The 22,492-nt window shown below is 46.9% G+C and overlaps 1 protein-coding gene across 6 annotated transcripts in view; it reads left to right on the top strand.

The window, feature by feature from the left end:
• The window catches only part of LOC308471062 (pleckstrin homology domain-containing family A member 3-like), a 26,077-nt gene extending 7,147 nt beyond the window's left edge, over nt 1-18,930 (top strand). For 3 of the 6 annotated variants that reach the window (XM_080994987.1, XM_080994986.1, XM_080994988.1), the window contains exons 2-8: nt 4,744-4,860; nt 7,737-7,892; nt 11,153-11,289; nt 13,537-13,707; nt 15,392-15,435; nt 16,899-17,104; nt 17,667-18,930. In XM_080994987.1, the coding sequence (XP_080851113.1) occupies nt 4,839-4,860; nt 7,737-7,892; nt 11,153-11,289; nt 13,537-13,707; nt 15,392-15,435; nt 16,899-17,104; nt 17,667-17,728 (798 nt within the window). In that variant the 5' untranslated portion in view covers nt 4,744-4,838 and the 3' untranslated portion in view covers nt 17,729-18,930. Of the gene's footprint in view, nt 1-2,121; nt 2,299-4,743; nt 4,861-7,736; nt 7,893-11,152; nt 11,290-13,536; nt 13,708-15,391; nt 15,436-16,898; nt 17,105-17,666 lie in introns of those variants that run through there. The other 3 variants (XM_080994984.1, XM_080994983.1, XM_080994985.1) reach the window with 3 other exon arrangements.
• The last annotated feature ends 3,562 nt before the right edge of the window (nt 18,931-22,492 follow it).

Below are 22,492 nucleotides of genomic sequence, written 5' to 3' on the forward strand. Positions count from 1 at the left end.
GAGCCTGGCCAGTCTTTTGTAATAACAAATACTTAGTTCCTGAGCCAGGTCACAGGCTCACCCTATTCATACACAGATATACCCTTAAGACAGGTTTTGTGAATGAAAAGACAATGGGGAGGCTTTTCCATTTTCCTTTGACCTTGCAGAGAAAACATTTGGTCAGTTTGGGAGTCAAAATGGTTCCAGGGCTGTTTTCCTGTGCTGCTTCAGACATGTGGTTTATATATTTATGTACGTGTTTGCTTGGTACATTTATGAACATTATATATATATATATACATAAGACCTTAATTTTTTTATTTCACTGGTACTGGTTTTGCTCCACTCCAAGGAGCTGTCTCAAATGCAGTTCAGCTGGGAAGGGCAGATGACATAAAGCTGGCATACAGGCTAGACAACATACAACTGGCTCCCACATCTCCCCTCCAGAGGAGGCCAACAGCAGCACAAACACAAATATTGTGGAGGGCAATTATAGTCTCTTCCCCAGCTTCCTGGAAGTACCAACTGCTGGTGCAGGTCTTTGCTGCACTTATGGGGGAGGGGGGAATCTTAACCTCTTTAAAGTAAATTCAACGGATTTAATGGAATTATTCCCAAGTAAGTGTATACTGTATAGAATTTGCAGTCTGCAGCTTGACACGAAGCTTAAGGATGTGCAACTACAGCTGTGTGCACACTGGAGCATTTATGTGTACATGAGTCACTTTCCCTGTGAAAGATTATGCACACATGAGGCACTTTCAGTTTTAGGACTCCAAACTTGATGTTTCCCTGTCCACACTAGTGGGCAGTGTTTGATGGATTATAGAACAATCCCAAAAGCCATGTTGGCTCCTAATGATTCTAAATACTTCCTCTGCAGAAGGAAAGACCTCAGAGAAACCTTTCCCAGTAGTTCTTTTCACTTGCAAATCCTGTCTTAAGGACATATTTTGTGTATGAACCCTCTGACCTGGATTCAAGAACTGAGGTATTTACCATTTTGAAAGAATAACCCAGACTGGACAGGGAATGCATTCAGTGACCATTATCAGGTATTTTGTCAGGCAGAAGTCAAGCCACACCTTCAAATTTCTGTTGTAGACCACCTCTTTCCGTGACCTATGGATGATGCTTTTTGGGTGGTCTTTGGCTAGGGGGCTGTGCAATTTCTAAAGTCTTATTTAAAACTACAATGGTACCTCGGGTTAAGTACTTAATTCGTTCCGGAGGTCCGTTCTTAACCTGAAACTGTTCTTAACCTGAAGCACCACTTTAGCTAATGGGGCCTCCTGCTGCTGCTTCGCTGCCGGAGCACGATTTCTGTTCTCATCCTGAAGCAAAGTTCTTAACCTGAAGCACTATTTCTGGGTTAGCGGAGTGTGTAACCTAAAGCGTATGTAACCTGAAGCGTATGTAACCCGAGGTACCACTGTACTTTCACACCCTTGTTCTGGGTCCTAACCTCTTTGCAAAGGAGAGACGGGGGAAACTCTGTTTCAACAATAAATATCTTCCTTGCTTTCCTCCTTCTTTCCTCCTTTTCCATCATTCTGCCTGGACACTGAGGTCTAGCGCTGAGGGCCTTCTGGCAGCTCCCTCGCTACGAGAAGCCAAGTTACAGGGAACCAGGCAGAGGGCCTTCTCGGTAGTGGCACCCGTCCTGTGGAACGCCCTCCCACCAGATGTCAAAGAGAAAAATAACTACCAAACTTTTAGAAGACATCTGAAGGCAGCCCTGTTTAGGGAAGCTTTTAATGTTTAATAGGTTATTGTATTTTAGTGTGTTGTTGGAAGCTGCCAAGAGTGGCTGGGGAAACCCAGGCAGATGGGCGGAGTATAAATAATAAATTATTTTTTTATTACTATTTTTACTCCTGCCTCCATCCATTCTTCTTTGACGGTTCATGAACCTAGGGGACTCAGAGTTTCTACAACAGTGTCCAGGGATGCCCATTTAGTAAAAGCGCTCGCGGAGTCCAACGGCTCTGCGACCAGTGGGACTACATTGCCCATAAGCCACTGCGCGGAGCAAGGCGGGCGGCTCCGAGCGTTCCTTTTTTTCCCCGTCCGTCCACCTTTTGTTCCCCCGACCCGTTTCCCAGCCTGATTGGTTCCTACCTAGCTTCCCTCCCGCTTCCCCGAAAGTCCCCTTTCTCCCCGTTCTTGGTCCCCGCCCTCAACTTGCCCCGCGATTGGTCGGGCCCCACCGGCCCGGAGCCGCAATTGGCTCTGCTCGGCGCACCGGCGGCAGTAAGCGAGCCGGGCTGGTGATGGAGGGAGCGCTGCTGAAATGGACCAACTATCTTTCGGGTGAGAGAGAGAGAGAGAGAGTCCTCAAGTGGGTCGGGCTTTGCATTTGGGGAGGCGGCCTCTGCCTTCGTCGCCTCCTGCTCCCCGCATGGATCCGCTTGCCCCCCCCATCATATGTACCCCTTTCTTCGCGTTCCTTAGCAACCCAGCTATCCCACAGGGCAGGGGATAGAACCCAGGAGTCCGGGCTTCCTCCCACCCCTACCCCCCCCCGTAACCCCAGCCCCCCAAAATGTTCCCTTTCTCATTGTGCGACTTAATCCTTACATCCCTTTCCAGGAAACCGAATCTCACTTGCACCCGCTCCTTCCCCAGCCAAAGGGTTTTAAGGGCTGCCATCTTTCTCTGCGCCTTGTAGCAGTTGCGTAACTGGGAAAAATTCAACGGGTGCAGGTGTTTTTCCAGCAGTGGAGATGAGGGGAAGGAATAAGTGTCACCCACTGACTTATGTTTGGTGGTTTCATTTGTCTCTGTGTGGGTTTTTTTAAAGGGTTAGGGCCGTGCTCGACCACCTCTCCATTGTAGTGAGTCACTTTCCTGGTGCTCCTGAGCAGGATGAGTCGTCCGTGTCAACTAGGAGTCTTGTTTTCCGTGGTTTTTCTGCGTTTCTCATTGCAGTTGTTTGAGCACTTCCCATAGGAGGTGTGCCCACGAATACAGAAGCAAAGCAAGACGTGGGGCGGCCACATGCTGCAGGGGGGACTTTGCTTGTGGAGCATCTTCCTGTCATGGCATTTGATAAATGCACAGGAGATCTTCTCTAGCAAAAGCTACAGGATTTGGTCAGAGCAGCCTCCCAAGTGCCGCCCTGGCCCGGCCCAATGACAAGAGTGGGCTGCAATCTCCAAGAAAATAAACAAATACTGGTTTAAATAAAGACTATTTATAGTCAGTGTTACACCCCCATGGTGATGTTTTGTGTATTTATGGTTAAAGCACATATACCTGTGTCAGGAGTGGGGGACATGTAGCCCTCCAGATGTGGCTGGACTACATCTCCCATCATCCTTGACCATTGACTCTGCAGGCTGGGTCTGATGGGTGCGGGAGTAAAAAAAAAAAAGCATCAGGAGGATCACATGCTCCCTCCCATGGTCTTTGCATCCCCTAACCGTTAGCTTTACTGTATTTTGTTTCAAAAAACCCTTACAGTGGTACCTCGGGTTATGCACTTGCCTACTTACAAACGCTTTGGGTTACGAACTCCGCAAACCCAGAAGTAGGTGCTCCAGGTTGCGAACTTTGCCCCGGGATATGAACGCAATCCGCTTCCGGGGCTGCGGGAGGCCTATGTAGGGAATGGGCGCCTCGGGTTAAGAATGCTTTGGGTTAAGAATGGACTTCTGGAACGAATTAAGTTTGTAACCCGAGGTACCACTGTATTAAAAAAATTGTATTGAAGTATGTCTGCATGGGGACGCGGGCGGCGCTGTGGGTTAAACCACAGAGCCTAGGACTTGCCGATCAGAAGGTTGGCGGTTCGAATCCCTTCAACGGGGTGAGCTCCCATCACTCAGTCCCTGCTCCTGCCAACCTAGCGGTTCGAAATCACGTCAAAGTGCAAGAAGATAAATAGGTACCGCTCTGGTGGGAAGGTAAGCGGCGTTTCCGTGTGCTGCTCTGGTTCGCCAGAAGCGGCTTAGCCATGCTGGCCTCATGACCTGGAAGCTGTATGCCAGCTCCCTTGGCCAATAAAGCGAGATGAGCGCTGCAACCCCAGAGTCGGTCACAACTGGACCTAATAGTCAGAGGTCCCTTTACCTTTTTATGTTTGCATGAGAGTGGCTGGGGAAACTCAGCCTGATGGGCGGGGTATAAATAATAAATTATTATTATTATTATAGCTTTTGATGACACTGAGCTATTGTTCAAAGATGAAAATGTAGGATGGCTCTGTACACCTTGCTTCCTAACCCTCGGATTCTGCTAGCTGGAGGGCATTAGGAACGGCTGGAGTTGTATATCTGTTAGCGGAGGAAAGCTTCACCTGCCAAGGGGCATGCCAGCTTCACAGGTCCCTGCTACACCTCTGGAAAGTCCTGCAGGCTTAGCTCTAATGCCAGTGGTGTACTGTTTTAAGCCCCAAACAGGGTGTTCCACTTTGATCTTCAGAGAACTCTAGGATCTCTCTCCCCAGCCAACCTGGAGATGGTGTTTTAAGGGTGTGGGAAAGGCAGGTTTGTTTTTTGTTTTAAAGAACTTCCTTTTCTTACCAGTAGTACTTTGGAAGATCTCCCACTTAGATTGTCTCCACCTCACTTAGGAATGAGTGCTGCAATATACGTGTATGCAAAAGGAATCGTTCAATCATGTTCCTGTTTACATGTGGGTAATTTAATTAAATTTTGATTCTCCTTGGAAACTGCTGGTGAGAGAGCTTGACTTGCCATGGAAAAAGGATCCTCATTTCCACATCTCTCTTTTCCCCCTCTCCTCCCACCACAGGTTGGCAGCCACGATACTTTGTACTAGAGAATGGCATCCTCTCCTATTATGATTCACAGGATGACGTGGGAAAGGGCAGCAAAGGCAGCATCAAGATGGCTGTGTGTGAGATCAAAGGTTGGGGCATTTTGTGCTATTTTGTGGGCAAGTGGGGAGGGGAAGCTGTTTAAATGTCACCTTATAAATAAGCCCACAAATGTTATTAACCTGCCTCCAAAATATTAGAATCATAGAATTGCAGAGTTAGAAGGGGGCAATTCCCTGCAGTGCAGGCCTCTCAGCTAAATCATCCATGACCGATGGCCACAGACTGTTCAATTATCTCTTCTAGGACTTTTCCAGGTATTGACCTGAAGCTGACCTGCCAGTACTTACCTGGGTCTTCCCCCCTCCCCTTTTGAAGATAGGGATACCATTTGCCTGCCTCCAGTCTACAAGGACCTCACCTGTCCTCCAAGAATTCTCAAAGATTATAGATAGAGGCTCTGAGATTGCATCTGCAAGCTCCTTTTGTGCCCTTGAATGCAGCTCACCAGACCCTGGGGATTTGAATTCATTTAAAGTCGTGAGGTGTTCCTTTACCACCTCTTTTCCTACCTTGGGCTGCAGCTGTCTCTTTGCATCATTTATTCTGTTATCACCAGGTTGGGCATCGCCTTCCTTTTGGATGAAAACAGAGGCAGAGTAGTTGCACCTTCTCTCTATCGCCCAATAGAGTTTCTCTGGCTTCTCCATGCAGAGGACCAACTACTTGCTTGTTCTTCCTCTTGCTTCGAACATAGCCAAAGAAACCTATTATTATTAGCCTCTCTTGCAAGCCTGAGCTCCTTCTGAGCTTTGGCCTGCCTGACCTTATCCCTGCAACTGTTGGCTACTCATGTATACTCTTCCTTTGTGATTTCCCCTTTCTTCCATTTCTTGTACATGCCCTTCTTAAATCTCAGCTCCTTATGCAGCCACACTGATTTCTTTCTTTCTTTTAAATAAGTTTTTATTTGAAATTTTATTTACAACATAGCCCCCCCAACACAGAAATCCACCCCCATCAGACACAAACATAACAAACAACAAGCATAATATACAACAATACAAACAACCAAATAAAAGACTTCCTTTATCCTGTTTCTGGCATCCTTATTTACTTCTTATAAGCTGTTTCCTTTATGAATAATTATTAAGATTTTTCTAATTATAACTTAAATATCCACAAAGTCTCCTGCAGACATTAATCGAAACAAGTCCAGATGTGAATTTTAGGGCACTATTCTGTGAAGTATTCTCTGCATTTCCCCCATGCTTTTTGAAATTCTTGTCTAGTATGATCTCTAATTGCATCTGTTAATCTAGCCAGTTCAATATACTCTAACAGTTTGTCTTGCCATTCCATTTTTGTTGGCACAATTTCTTTTTTCCAGTTTTTAGCAATTAGGATCCTTGCTGCTCCTGTAGCTTAGAGGAATATTTTCTGATCTTCTCTTGCTATACCTGCGTCTGTTATCCCTAGTAGAAAAGCTTCTGTATTTTTTATAAAGTTATACTTAAACATTCTTTTAAGCTCGTCATATACTATGTTCCAGAAGCTTTTGATTTTTTCACAGGTCCACCAAACATGTATAAGCGTCCCCTCTGTTTTACCACACCTCCAGCACAGATTTGTTTTTGTCTTGTACATTTTAGCTATTTTGGTAGGTGTTAAGTACCATCTATAAAACATCTTGATTAGATTTTCCCTCAATACTTCACAGGCTGTAAATTTCCAGTTCTTTCTCCATAATTCTTCCCAAGCCACACTGGTTTCTTTAGACGCCTCCCACTTTTCTTTCTTCTTGGAATTGTCTACATTTGTGCCGTCAACATTTCACCTTTTAAAAAAAACCCTCCCGTCCATCAATTAGTAGCCTTCATTTTCCTGCTGGCTTCAGAGAAGAAGGCCCCCTCCTTCATAGACTGTATGGAAACACAGACTGCTAATAACAAAACTTGCCATCTTATAATCAGACTGCTGGAGGAGGGAAGGCTCACCCCCACACCCTTCTGCTAACCTGCTGCATTTTCATGCTGGTTGTGGAGGAGTAGAATTTCCTCCCTCCACATCCAGCACAGAAATCAGTGGTTCAAGAGCTCTTGTCTCAAGGCCTCTTCACTCTAACAGACCCGAGTCTTTTGAATGATCTGAAATATTGGCGCCAGACCCCTGGCTGTATTGCTGACCTCCAAGGCAATTTCATGTGGCCCCATTTAGCTCCCAAATCATCTCAGAGTGGCTAGAAGAGGAACTTCTCCCCTTTAACTGCATCATCTTGGACGAGCGGGGGAACTGGGCAGCTAATGTTATTTAATGTAGAATGCAAAAGTGTGATTGTGTATGTCCAGAGGGAGGTATCCCATGAAATAATTCCACTAGGACAAGGAATTTTGGGCGTGTACAGAACTTCGCCTTCCAATGGCATAGCTAGCCACTCGGTTGTCTGGGGTGGCACGTATGCTGTGCGCCTGGGGGCAGGGTAAGCAGGGCGGCTGAAGGGGAGGTGGTGGGTTATAATACAAGCCTCACACTGCTGTGGATCAGGCACGCTGCAGACCCCGCGGTAAGTGCCCCCCACGGTGTGGTGCCCATTGCCCCCCTAGCTACGCTTCTGTCACCTTCCTCTCCCCCCACATACCTCCTTAAATCTGTTTTCTGAGGTTTCCCAACCATCTAGAGCAGCCTTCCTCAACCTTGGCCCTCCAGATATTTTGAGACTACAATTCCCATCATGCCTGACCACTGGTCCTACTAGCTAGGGATGATGGGAGTTGTAGGCCAAAAACATCTGGAGGGCCGAGGTTGAGGAAGCCTGCTCTAGAGAATATTGCAGGGGGGGGGCATATGGGAAGGGGAGAGGGAGGGGACACTACTGGAAGGACTATTTTGGATGCTGCCCTGCCTCTTGCGTATGAAGCCACCGGCATCTCAACATCCTCTTCTCTCTTTTCCCTAACTGCTTCCATAGTCCACACTACTGACCCCACTCGCATGGAGCTGGTCATCCCTGGAGAGCAGTACTTCTACTTGAAGGCAGGAGGCGCCGCTGAGAGACAGAAATGGCTCGTGGCTTTGGGCAGCTCCAAGGCCTGCCTGGGGGACAGCAGGAGCCAGAAAGAGAGAGGTTGGTTCTTTGCAAATAGCTTTGTCCTGACGAGAGTTTGAAAAGCCCAGAGTGGGATTGTGGGGCTGAGATCCGAGGATGGTGTTGGCAGAGCTGGGGGAATGTAAGGTGGGAACTTCCGGTTAAACCATGATAAGAGTGAGGTGTTTAAGTCTCACACCTCCTTAGCAAACATCCTTGATCCTGCTTGGTCCACTTCAGGGCTCTCAACTCAGTCTAAGCCTGTGGGTCTTGCGCATGCCTTGTTGGGGAAGAGAAAGTAACCAGTTAATTAGATTCTGCCAGGTTGATTTCAACGGTTTCTCCTTGAACACCTGGTCTATCCCTGGAAAGAATGGGAAAATCCAGCTGTGGCTGGATGGTTACGTGGGAGCCGGTTGAAGTTAAATCCTTCGAAGACAGAGGTCCTTTGGCTGGGTCGTGACGATATGGGATTGGGGGGGCAACTCCCATCTCTTGCGGGGGCACAATTAGTGCCAGCACCATCCGTTAAGAGTTTGGGTGTAATCTTCGACACCTCCCTCTCCATGGAGGCGCAGATTGCAGCTATAACAAAGGTGGCATTTTTTCATCTCCGCCAAGCTAAGTAGTCGGCTCCTTACCTCTCTCACCCTGACCTAGCCACTGTGATCCATGCGACGGTCACCTCCAGACTGGATTATTGTAACTCGCTCTACGTGGGGCTGCCCTTGAGACTGACCCAGAAACTCCAGCGGGTGCAGAATGCCACGGCGAGACTCCTTACGGGGTCCTCACTGCGAGATCACATTCATCTGGTGCTATACCAGCTACACTGGCTCCCGGTGGAGTATAGGATCAGGTTTAAGGTGCTGGTTTTAACCTTTAAAGCCCTATACGGCCTAGGACCCTCGTACCTACAGGACCGCCTCTCCTGGTATGTCCCACAGAGGAACTTACGATCGGCAAACAAAAACATCTTGGAGGTCCTAGGCCACAGAGATGTTAGGCTGGCCTCAACCAGAGCCAGGGCTTTTTCGGCTGTGGCTCCGATCTGGTGGAACACTCTGCCACGAGAGATTAGGGCTCTGCGGGACTTGACATCTTTCCGCAGGGCCTGCAAGACAGAGCTGTTCCGCCAAGCCTTTGGCCAGGGCACAGCCTGACTCCCTCCTTTGGCAATCTTCACAGAACTCTACCCAATGGTTGCCATCAATTTGATTTGAAGTAATTTTTTTAATGAAATGATTTTAAAATGTTGTCTTATTTTATTGTTGTTAGCCGCCCTGAGCCCTGCTTCGGCTGGGGAGGGCGGGATATAAATAAAAATTTCTTCTTCTTCTTCTTCTTCTTCTTCTTCTTCTTCTTCTTCTTCAAATCGGACTGGATGTCAAGCTAACATGGAACTGCCAAAGAGGTGCTGCAACTCTCCAACAGTTTGATTATACTGCTGATGATGCCCTCTCCCGTTGCCTGTCGAGACAGACGGATACAGCAATGCAATTTTGCCCACGTTTTACTTACCAAGCAAGACTGAGCTATATTACTTTAACCCAGATAGCTTTGGAATTCCCAAGTTGCGTTACAACTTTTTAGCACCCCCTCATGTTTGGAATTTGAAAGGTGAAAAATTCGGCACGCCCTAGAGAGGGATGTTTTAAAAACATTGAGATCAGAGGTTCCCAACCATTGGTGCATGGACCACCAATAGTCTGCAAGCCTCATTCAGGTTGTCCATAGCGTGCCTGCATTCATATTGATTTCTAATTGTATTTTAGTGCTTATTTTATTTCTTCTATTGTGTTACAATTTGAATTCTATGGAATGCAGCTTGTGATGCCACCAGGTGCAATATAAGAAGTAAAAGAAGCAGTATAAATACAAACAAAGCCCATTAGAGCCGCTACAGCAGGCAGAAAAGCCATTAGGTGGTCGTCAAGATGTTCAGCATCTTTGAAATGACTCCCTGGGCAGTGGGGGAGGGAGGCAGAAAGTTTGGGAACCACTCAAGATGAAGTCTTTCTTTTATTTTACTGATTTTGAATATATTTTTCCTTTTGTTACTCTCCCTGAACCTTTGGGAAGCAGTGAGTTTTCAAGCCATAGAAACAAACCACCCAGCGTGGTACAAAACTGGTTGTGTTCTCTACTTGCAGAAGAGATGACATTTGCAGTACAGTTGTACCTCGGGTTACATACGCTTCAGGTTACAGACTCCGCTAACCCAGAAATAGTACCTCGGGTTAAGAACTTTGCTTCAGGATGAGAACAGAAATCGTGCAGTGGTGGCAGCAGGAGGCCCCATTAGCTAAAGTGGTGCTTCAGGTTAAGAACAGTTTCAGGTTAAGAACGGAGCTCCGGAACAAATTAAGTACTTAATCCGAGATACCACTGTATATCACTTTCCCCTTGGAATCCTTGATGGTCCACCAGAGGGCAGTGTGGCGCAGGGAGCAAATGTTTTTTGACGGCCAATCTCAACCGGTTAGTTATACAAAACAAATGAAATACTGTGAAAATCCCTGAAACGAGAAGTAATCAACTAAAAATATTATCTTATAGAATTAAACTAAATAACAAAAATCAAAGTTTAAGGAAAATATTAGAAAAACCTAGAATTGAACAAAGCCTTAACAAGATGCCGGCTACAAACCTTGTTTCACTGAACTATTCTGTTTCCTCAGAAGGAAATAGAGAAATCATAAACCTTAAATGATTTTAAACAAACTCAAGAACAGGGCTGAAACGCTCCCCTGAGTCTACAAAAAAGGTTTGAAAACCTCAATAGCAAGTTTAAGACACAGCCCTATTTAAAGGAAGCCAAGCAGTAGCGATAAGGAGCTGAGGACTTGGCTGTGAAAACTCCAGTATTGCCTTTACAAAAAGGTTTTCAAAAACCTACATAGCACAAATTCAAAAAAAGGAATAATAAGATAAGCTCTTTTAGATTTTGAACAAACTCAAGAACAGGACTGAAATGCTCCCATGGTCTAGATGTTACTGCTGATGTTGAAGACTGTTAGTTATGGCTCTGCATTAATCTCAACCCCCCCCCCCCCCAAAGCTGGCAGTAAAGCTGTGCCATGTTTTTCTGTGTCCCCACCCCCCACGCCCCCTTTTTTTTGTTTTTGGTACCTGTCACCACTGCTTTCTGCTCCAAATAGAAATTTCACTGCACCTGTCTGTTATAAACAGCAGCTCTCTTCCGCTCTCAGCAAAAGGGGAAAGACTCTTTGTGCGCGCTGCTCATTTTTTCTACGATCCCTTTTTCAGTTCTTGCTCTGCTTGCTTGTCTTCCTCAGATCTGGACCTAAGCAACGAGTCCCTCGGGAGGAAGCTGTCCGAACTGCGACTGTATTGCGACGTGCTGACACAGCAGGTCCTCGCCGTACAGGATGCAACACATCCTCAAGACAATGGCTCCCCTCTTGACCTCCAGGTGAGGGCAGCTTTGGAGGGATCATGCAGTTTGGGGGCCGTGGCATCAGGGAACATTGCATGCTGCAAGCACCTGTTCCTGCAGGTGTGAGGAACCTTTGGCCCACCAGATGAGAACAGCGGAAGCAGCTGGGAGGAGAGTTCAGGGATTTGTTGTTGTTGTTTAGTCGTTTCCGACTCTTCGTGACCCCATGGACCAGAGCACGCCAGGCACTCCTGTCTTCCACTGCCTCCTGCAGTTTGGTCAAACTCATGCTGGTAGCTTCAAGAACACAATCCAACCATCTTGTCCTCTGTCATCGCCTTCTCCTTGTGCCCTCCTTCTTTCTCAACATCAGGGTCTTTTCCAGGGAGTCTTCTCTTCTCATGAGGTGGCCAAAGTATTGGAGTCTCAGCTTCACGATCTGTCCTTCCAGTGAGCACTCAGGGCTGATTTCCTTCAGAATGGATAGGTTTGTTCTTCTTGCACTCCATGGGACTCTCAAGAGTCCTTCAGCACCATAATTCAAAAGCATCAATTCTTTGGCGATCAGCCTTCTTTATGGTCCAGCTTTCACTTCCATACATCACTACTGGGAAAACCATAGCTTTAACTATACGGACCTTTGTCGGCAAGGTGATGTCTCTGCTTTTTAAGATGCTGTCTAGGTTTGTCATTGCTTTTCTCCCAAGAAGCAGGCATCTTTTAATTTTGTGACCTGCAGTGATCATGGAGCCCAAGAAAGTAAAATCTCTCACTGCCTCCATTTCTTCCCCTTTCATTTGCCAGGAGGTGATGGGACCAGTGGCCTAATAATAATAATAATAATAATAATAATAATAATAATAATAATAATTTTTGTGTCTTTGTTTCTTAATTTAATCATATTACATTGTTTTGTATGATTTGTGGTATTTTGGGTATTGTGGTTTGCTGCTATTTTTGTCGATTATAGATGAGTCATTTTTCATTGTAATTGATAAGTGTAAACTGTTTAATTATTACCTTCTGATGTTTAATTTTAGTGTTTACTATTGGATTCTAATGCATTATTGCATACTGCTTTATTTGGTATAAGTTGTTTATTTTAAAGTTATTGTGAGGAGAAGGGGACGACAGAGGACGAGATGGCTGGATAGTTTTCTCGATGCTACCAGCATGAGTTTGACCAAACTGCGGGAGGCAATGGAAGACAGGAGTGCCTGGCGTGCTCTGGTCCAGGGGGTCACGAGTCGGATACGACTAAACCACTAAACAACAACAAATGATTGTTACAATTAATGTTTGATGTTTTATTACTGTTATTGTGTGTGTTGGAAGCTGCCCAGAGTGGCTGGGGCAATGTACCCAGATGGGCGGGGTAATAATAATAATAATAATAATAATAATAATAATAATAATAATATGTTGCTGAACTCCAACTCCCAGCATCCCTGCCCATTGGCCATGCCTGCAAGGGCTGATGGGCTGTTGTATTCCAGGAACATATTGGTGGGCCAAAGGTTCCCCACTCCTCTGTTCCAGGGTGCTTAGCAGAGAACGTACCCCCCTGGGTCATTTGTGAGCAAAATGTGGTCTCCCTCTGACCTCCGTCGGGCAGGAATGTGGAACGTTGGCCTGCTGAACCTCAGCCCAGCTGCCACGACCAGTGGTTGTGGAGTGCTGATGGTTCTCCATTCCTGCTATAGGAGATCCAAGAGAAAACAGCCAAGGATTGTTGTAGTCCATAAGGCACCACAGTTATATTCAGAGATGCTTTGGGGTTATGAGAGGCACCTGTTACTGCTGTGGACGTGGTTAGATGGAGCAAGGGCAGGGTTGGTCCAAGACGTTTTTGTTTTCTTGGGGTGGAAAACCGACAGGGCACCACTCCTGGTTGACGCCATCCACAGCGGTATTCAAAGTTGTAACCTTGGAGAGCCAGTGCCAAAGGAGTGGTACCTGCTACCTCGAGAGAAGGAGTTTTGTCTGTACTGAGCTCAGTGCGCCTAGGGAGCATCCCATTTGTTCATTACGGTGCTTGTGGTGCAGGCCTCCCACTTGGCTGCGCAGTCTTAGTTTTCACTTACAGAACCATTTATCTGAAAGCTCCCCCTGCCCCCAGTATGGGCACTAAGGTGGCACAGAGCTACATTACCTTAGCAGCAGAATCTTTGAACTGGCCCTGGGCTTAAGTCTCTTGGGACTTGCACTGAGTCGCTGAGGCCCTGAAGGCCAGGCGGGTCAGGCTTCCTACTCACTCCTCTTCCTGCTCTTGGCTTCCTCCAGAAGATGAACGAAGCGTCATCCTTGTTGCGAGCAACCTGCAGCCAGTTCATCTCCACGCTAGAAGAGTGCATGAAATTTGCAAACACCCGATTGGCTCCTGAGCTGTACCATCCTTTGACGGTCCCCCAACCTTTTGACTTTGTGGGTACCAAACTCCCACATTCTCACCGGGTGAGTCCAATCATTGCATTCTGCCTTTCCACCCAGATAGGAAGTGCTAACAAATTAAAGTCTGAAATGCAACATACATATAAAACATTCCTTGAAAAGGGAATTTCACAAGTATGGTGCTGCGGTGGGAGCGGGTGGCGCTGTGGTCTAAATCACTGAGCCTCTTGGGCTTGCTGATCAGAAGGTCGGCGGTTCGAATCCCTGCAACGGGGTGAGCTCCCGTTGCTCAGGCCCAGCTCCTGACAACCTAGCAGTTCGAAAGCATGCTGGTGCAGGTAGATAAATAGGTACCACTGCAACAGGAAGGTAAACAGCGTTTCCGTGCGCTCTGGCTTCTGTCACGATGTTCTGTTTTGTGGTGAGAAATGAAGACTCCTGTCCTATACAATGGGACACTTTCATATCTCAAAAACCTAATGTGGGTTCTGGCGGTTCCCTCACTGTGAGAAGTGAGGTTACAGGGAACCAGGCAGAGGGCCTTCTCAGCAGTGGCACCTGCCCGCCCTGTGGAACGCCCTCCCATAAGATGTCAAGGAAATAAGCAACTACCTGACTTTTGGAAAACATCTGAAGGCAGCCCTGTTTAGGGAAGTTTTTAATGTTTGATGTATTTATCATGTTTTTAATATTCTATTGGGAGCTGCCCAGAGTAGCTGGGGAAACCCAGCCAGATGGGCAGGGTTTAAACTGTTGTTGTTGTTGTAAGTTGACTTGCCTTCAACTAGAGCTGCAGTACTTGAGTTGATTTGCAGCATAATCCTTCTATGCAGAAGTCTGTCATATTGATTTCAAGTAAGTGGGTTTAGGATTGCAGCCTTAATTTGGGTCAATCAATTTTAAAAATATTTTCCTTAAGCAAAATAGGTGTTCCATTTGTAAACGGGAGCAGGTTGGTTAAGGAGAGGCTGAAGGATGATGAGTACCGTATTTTTCGCCCTATAGGACGCACTTTTTCCCCTCCAAAAATGAAAGGGAAATGTGTGTGCGTCCTATGGGGCGAATGCAGGGTTCGCACACCTCTCCGCAAGCAGCGGGAGCGCTCCCGCTGCTTGCGGAGAGGTGCCTGCATGCTGAAGCCTGGGCACGCTGAGCTCAGCGCGTCCAGGCTTTGCGGACCTCTCCGCAAGCAGCGGGAGCCAGCGCTGGGCTCCCACGGCTTGCAGAGAGCTGCCTGTTTGGGGGCTGGGGTCGGGGGAAGCTCGGGCTTCCCCCACCCCAGCCCCGCGCCTGGGGGGGGGAATAATTTTTTCCCCTTTATTTCCCCCCCAAAAAAACTAGGTGCGCCTTATGGGACGGTGCGTCCTATAGGGCGAAAAATACGGTAATTTGATGATTTTTCAATTTGCTGTGTCTGGAGTGGTGACCCTAATCCACATTTGCGAGGGTGAACGCAGCAGAGAGGCTCTAATTATTCCTGCATTATCTTAATATTTCTAATGTACAGCTTGCTATTTGTGCTTTATTTGGTTTTATATCGTCTTATAGCCCGTCTGATTTTTGCATGTGGCCTGTTTTTCAATTTTTATGTTTTTAAATCACTCGCTTCCCAGAGGGCATTGGTTACTGGGCAATATACAGATTCGGTTCACAAACAAATGTGCAACTCTGGAATATCGGGACGTTGTTACATTGTGCTTGCGTTCTCATTGCCATGGAATCCCACCCCCCACTTTTATTTTTCCAGGTAAGGCGTTCCATGAGCCACACAGGCATAGCCTCATCAGAAAGGTAAGCACTCATAGGAAGGTAAGAAGTGATGGACAGACACACTCTAGCCCGACTCAAAAAACTGTTTGCTTTGCCCAAGCATTCCCGGGCAGTGCTCAGTAGTGGGGAAACGTGGATCCTTTTGAGCCTTGGCTGAGAAAGTTGGCAAGGCACCCTCCCTTTTCTCTGCCAGTTCCCCTCACTCCTTCCCAAGCAAAGAATCTTACTGAGAAAGGTGGGCAGCGAGGGCTCAGCAGAGACAAGAAAGCGTGCTGAAGATCACATCTTCAGTCCCCAGCATCTCCCGGTTGGGCTGGAATTGTTCCCTGGAGAGCCACTGCTTGTCCTTGTCACCAGAACCGAGCTAAAAGGACTGTTGGTTTGACTTGGGTCCACTCAAGGCCTGCAAAATGCCTCATGCCCTCTTTGCTGCTAGGTATCTATTTTTTCAAGGGTAAGGTTTTTCGCTTGGGAAAGGGGTTAGGGGACTGAGAGGGAAGGGCTGGCAAGTAGGGTGGATAAAATCAATGATTTTAAAAAAAATAAAAAATAGGATTTTTTAAAATTTAAATTAGATTTTTATTATTATTACTTTTTGGAGGAAAAATCATTCTAAATGTAGTTTTCTGTTTAAGTTGCATTATAGTTTAGGATTTAAGGATTTGTTTTAAGTTTTTCATGTGTGCTAAAACTCAGTCTAAGTTTAAAAAACAAATTGTTTAAGCACATCAGTTAACAAGCATGGATACATATGCTATAATGTTGTTGTTTTAGTTAAATAAATTGTTTAAATTCTTATTAAGGAAATGATTATTTTTCTCCTTCCAATAAAGTCCAGCAGAAAAGTTGTCCAAATATAAACAATTAACTTATTACAACCTTACAATAATTACATAATTATCTGTCTATGTATTTCTAATAGTATAACCAAATCAGTAATTTTTGATATAACTGTAAAAACTACTCTGAAAATTTATTATTTCAAAAAGGAAACCTTCATCTGGTTGTAAATATAAAGGTTATACCAGCAAGAATGAATCTTTCTACAAAAAAAATGATTTAAATCAAGTCTTACTGACTAGTGATTTAAATCGTGATTTAAATCAATTTGATTTTAATCAAATCTACCCTGCTGGCAAGTGACAAACCCCATTACAAACCAGGCCTGCTTAGAAGACTTTCCAAGCTGACAGAGCCCACATTCCAAACCTCCTTGGTTCTAAATTGTTTTATTTCGTCGTCCCGTTGCCTGATTGTTCTCTACAGCGGATCTGGGCAACAGGAAATGCCTTGTGTTGTACTATGGAAATGAGAGTGCCTCTTTCCTTTCCCCCCTCCCCCCCCCGCCCAAGCCAGGGACGAATTCTGCAGTCCGTATGTATCTTACGCAAGGTGCTTATTTTGCATAGCACACCCTCCTTTTTTGTGTGCATCCCCACATCTGCTTACTCGGGAATAAGTTCCCTGGAAATCTTCCCTTGCAGAGCTCTGGAGCAGGCTCGGATCTTGCCCGCACCCGCCAAGGGCACCGTGACGGTTCTGCGCAACTTGGAGGAGATGGTGATGTTTCGTTCGCAGCAATGGGGGCAGCCGGGTTCCCAGTCCGAAAGCGCCCCCAGCACCATCGTCGAAGAAGCAGTTGGTAGGGGCTGCCACGAGATAATGAGGTTAACGTGGGAGGGGAGAGGCGGTGAGTTTTGGTAGGCAGGCAGCCTTCCCCTCGGCCCTGTAAAAACAATAATAATTGGAGCATGCTGCCTTTCTTCCATTAGCAATTATAATTACCGTATTTTTCGCTCTATAAGATGCACTTTTTCCCTCCTAAAAAGTAAGGGGATATGTGTGTGCATCTTATGGAGTGAATGCAGGATGCGCAGCTATCCCAGAAGCCAGAACAGCGAGAGGGAGCACTGCACAGCGCTCCCTCTCGCTGTTCTAGCTTCTGGCTTAGCCACACAAAGCCTCCACAGGGCAGCGGGGAGCCTTCATCCCACTGTCCTGCGGAGGCTTCGCACGGCTATTCCCCATCAGTCCCTTCTCTCTCCTCGGGGAAAAGTCCCCAAAAGCCACAAACACGCTCTGCGCACTCTTTAATCTGGGAAACATATATGGTTAGAGTTCCCCTTCTGCAGGATTTTGCTTGCCTCTGGGTGGAGTGTGTGGCTTTGGAGGGTGTTGGTAGGATGTCTGTGCTCAGAAGTGGAAGCCGCCACTCTCTCTCACTCCCAGTTTCTTCCTCTTTTTCCTCTCAGACGTCCTCTCGTCGGCCCAGGACTCTCCAGTGGACTCAGCTGGCGGGGACCAACGACTGTAATCCGGATATTGGCACTGCCGCAGCTCTTGTTGACACTTTGGAGCCATCCTTGCTGCTAGCTCACTAGCTAGCTAGAAGAACTGGCCCGGGGCTCCCTCCTCTAGTTTAGGAATAGCCTTGGCCTGCAGGGTGCGATGGTGGAAGCATCCTTTGCTCCTAGGAAGGCAGTGTGCATGAAGGGCAAGGAGTAGATGCCAGACTTGGTTCTGTGCTTCAGTCTTGTAGTTGCCAAGGTGCGTCTGAGAATGCTGCCCAGGTCCGCTGGCTTTTACAAAGCAGTCCTCCCTGAGAAGGGATGGGGTCTGGGCAGCGGGATAGCGATTAGCTCTCCATGCTGGATTGGGTGTGACGGAAGTGGCGGTCCTGACGAGAGCCTGGGGTGCTTGGGAGGCAGCTTCTGATTGGACAGGTTGCCCCCAGCTCTCTCCGGGGGCTGTCCCTAGTGGTCCTATGCTCTTATTAGGTCAGAGGTTTGGTCACCGGTGTAGCTGGAGCCCGGGGACTTGCGGTCTGTGGCAGATGTAGTGCACCTTCATCCCTCTCACCGGCATAAGTTCTGTCGCTCGGTCAAACCTTAGAGTTGCTTTGCTACAGGATGTCTTGGGAAGTGAGCTGCTGGTTTGACTCTCAGCCAGGATCTTTTTTTGCCCACGAATCTGCTCCAGGAAGGACCTCCTTGCTGAGCATTCTTCCTCCTTCCTCAGCAGAGAGCTCTTTCTGCAAGCCACTCTTCCCCCAAAGAGACACTTACACACCCCAGCATCGAACTTGCAGGACAGATTGTAGTATTCTTCTTGATGCTTTCTCCCTGCTTCTCTTCAGCAGAGACATTGGCCCTGAGCGAATGTCCGATGTAGGAACAGCAGCCTCTTTGGACATCTGACCTCACAGCAACATTGGGCTGCTTCCCTCTGCACAGCGTGTGACCGGGGTCAGGTGACCACAACCAGTCACATACCAAACATCGAATTGACTCTACTGTCGTTTGCTGTACGGGAACTTACTGTTTTGTCTTGTGGGGTTCTCTGCCAACTCCGTTTTTGTAGGGATCTTGGGCAGTTCTCCCTTATCTCGTTCCTTTCTCCCTGTTCCACACACACAGACACCCCGCAAACCCCCGGTCTCTGGAGCCCGTTCCCATGACGAGCCCTGCCCAAAGATCAGACTCTAATTTTGAATGAAGACTCTAATTTTGAAACAAACACTTGCGTCATGGCAATATGTTGCTTTTTCCCTGCGGGGCTGGAAGGAGGCACCGAAGGTGTTTTCCTGTAGGAGAAGCAGAGCCCAGAAAAACACAACCTTTCTCCTGGCTGCTTGAAACGGCTGTAGCAAGCGAGGCGATCGGATGGGTCATCTCGTCTGCTACACCGGCGGCAAAATCGGGTCTGTGCAAACAGGTGGTTGTTTCTTTTATATAAACAATTGTTGCATCACCAAAGCCCGTCGCAGAACCAGGGTGCAGGTGACTCATAACAGCAGAAACATACCGGGAACATCAGGGGCTATTTCTGGCTCTTATATTGCACTCTGCTTTTCTGCCTCCCCTACACAGCAGCTTCCTTGGCGTGCATTTAATTTCTTTATTGGGTACTTTAAATAATTGAGTGGGCAAGGGCTGGGTTTTTATGGCAGCTCAGGCTGCTTCCTTAGTAGTTTCTTGAGCAAGGGGAAGGGCATATGCACCCCCACCCACCCACCCCCAAACATATTCAGAGGCACTCCATTCATCTCCTAGGTGCCTTTCGCAAAAACCGGCACCCAAACCCAAGCCTCTTTTGCACCGGTTTGCAGAGCTCCTGCACCAGCTGATGCTTCCCATTCCCTTCAGTGTTGTTGGACAGCTCTGCTCATTCATTAGGGAAGACATGTGCAGAGCTGTGATACTGAAGTTAATGGGAGGGGTGTATGGGTGGCAAGGGCACACACACATTTGGAGCTCGTGCAGTAACACCTTCCTAGGAATTGCTTAAGACACTTAGCAGTCTTTAGATCAAAATATAAATGTGAGTTCTACAGTGGAAGTGCATGAAGGCTGTTGGCTTCCAGTACGTTTCCGGGCACAATTCAGAGTGTTGGTGCTGACCTTGAAAGCCCTAAACGGCCTCGGCCCAGTATACCTGAAGGATCATCTCCACCCCCATCGTTCAGCCCGGACACTGAGGTCCAGCTCCAAGGGCCTTCTGGCGGTTCCCTCCCTGTGATAAGTGAAGCTACAGGGAACCAGGCAGAGGGCCTTCTCGGTGGTGGTGCCCGCCCTGTGGAACACCCTCCCATCAGATGTCAAGGAAATAAACAACTCTCTGACTTTTAGAAGACATCTGAAGGCAGCCCTGTTTAGGGAAGTTTTTAATGTTTGATGTTTTATCGCTTTTTAATTATTATCATCATTAATTCTGTTGGGAGCCGCCCAGAGTGGCTGGGGAAAGCCAGGCAGATGGGTGGGGTATTATTATTATTATTATTATTATTATTATTATTCAACATACAAGATTAACTAGGGAATAATGCTGCTTTATGGGGCTGCAAGCTGAACACACAGATGGCTGGCTCAGTTGGTTAGAGCATGGTGCTGATGACGCCATGGTCACAGGTTCAGTTCCCATGTGGGACAGCTGCATATTCCTGCATTGCAGAGGCTTGCACTGAATGATCTTCAGGGTTCCTTCCACCTCTACAGTTCTGTGATTCTATGAAGCTTCAGTTGTTAGATTAATCAACTAATCTGTGAAGCTGAGAGTTAGGGGGACACTTGCTGGCTTACTGTAATAAGCAATTGAAAGAAACCTGCCTAGGTCTGGAGAATAGCTTCTGGCAAAAAAATTGTAAGTTATTTCTTCAGTATCACAGAAATCACTGAGATGCTGGTCCTGTGAAAAAAATGGTCAACTGATTTACCAAAAAGCAGGAGATGGACTTGCAGTTCTTGCAGTGTGACCTTGTTGTTGTTTAGTCGTTTAGTCGTGTCCGACTCTTCATGACCCCATGGACCAGAGCACGCCAGGCACTTCTGTCTTCCACTGCCTCCCGCAGGCACTTCTCATGAGGTGGCCAAAGTATTGGAGCCTCAGCTTTCAGGATCTGTCCTTCCAGTGAGCACTCAGGGCTGATTTCCTTCAGAATGGATAGGTTTGATCTTCTTGCAGTCCACGGGACTCTCAAGAGTCTCCTCCAGCACCATAATTGCAGTGTGACCTACTCACACCCAATTGAAAGCAGGCCCTACTGTGTTCATGGAATATATACATGTGTGCATTGGACTGTAGTCTATGATCCCAATCCAGCTCAACACTGTACAGTGGTACTTTATGGGACTGATGCGAGTTGTAGCTCAGCAACATCTTGAAGGTCACAAGTTCCCCACCCTAGGTGTATAATCATTTCCTGTTAGCATACCTCAACATCGATGGGAATTCAGGACTCAGCGTGAGAAAGTGAGAAGCCATGATTGTAGAATCGTAGTGTTGGAAGGGAACCCAAGAGTCATCTAGTCCAGCCCCCTGCAATGCAGGAATCTCAGCTAAAGCATCCATGACAGATGGCCATCCAACCTCTGCTTAAAAACCACCAAGGATGGAGAGTCCACAACCTTATGAGGGAGACCATTCCATGGTGGCTTCAGGGTTTTTGTGACAGTCCCGGCATTGTCAGGTCAGTTGGAGACAATGGTACAGTGGTACCTCAGGTTAAGAATCTTAATTCGTTCTGGAGGTCCGTTCTTAACCTGAAACTGTTTTTAACCTGAGGTACCACTTTAGCTAATGGGGCCTCCCGCCGCTGCCGCACGATTTCTGTTCTCATCCTGAAGAAAAGTTCTTAACTCGAGGTACTATTTCTGGGTTAGCGGAGTCTGTAACCTGAAGCATCTGTAACCCAAGGTACCACTGTAGTCTATGATCCCAATCCCTCAGGACACCCACACTCACACATACACCCACACATGAGCTGACAACAGCCAAGTAAGTCCAACACAACTTCCACTAAGGAGGACATTTCCAAAAATAATAATAACAAGATTGGTAAAAAGGAAGGTGAAAGGGGAGTTCAAGAGAGGGTAGGGGGGATATTCAAAGCCACAATAGTAGATCAGCTAGACTACGTACTCCAAATCAGGTAAGGTACTACCAAAGGCCAAGAGGACACCAGCATGGGTAGCAAGAGGAGACCAGGTGGTTTACTTCAGAACATGGGAATCTTGACCAAACAGGTGTGTCCAGAGCAGTGATCGTTGAGAATTCAAATGCGAACTTGCTGACCTTGCAACAAAAATATGTAACTTGTCTCTGTGATTGACCTCTGTACAGGAGAACTGGAAAGTTGCCAAGGCAATGCCAGTTTTTTAGAAAATGGATAATAGTGGGTGGGTCTGGGAAATCAGGCACGTTTGTTCGCTGCCTGTTCTGGGTAAATTGGTTGAAAGCATATTTGAAGATAAAATGATCACATGTAATGAGCCTTGCTGAAGAAGAATCAGCATGGCTTCTGCAAAGGTAAGTCTTGCCTCAATAACCTTTTAGAGTTCTTTGAAAGCATCAGCAAGCAGGTGCAGCGAGGGGGGAAAGTATTTGATCCCCTGCTAAATTTGCCCGTTTGCCCTCTGACGAAGAAATGACCAGTCCATCATTTTAATGGTAGGTTTATTGTAGCTGTGAGAGACAGGATAACAAGAAGAAAAGCCCCAGAAACCCAGAAGACAAAAGTCAGAGATTGATGTGCATTATAATGAGGGAAATAAGTATTTGATCCCCTATCAAGCAGCTAGAT

The sequence above is a fragment of the Podarcis pityusensis genome, assembly GCF_964106645.2.
Source record: "Podarcis pityusensis genome assembly, chromosome: 2".
NCBI lineage: Eukaryota > Metazoa > Chordata > Lepidosauria > Squamata > Lacertidae > Podarcis > Podarcis pityusensis.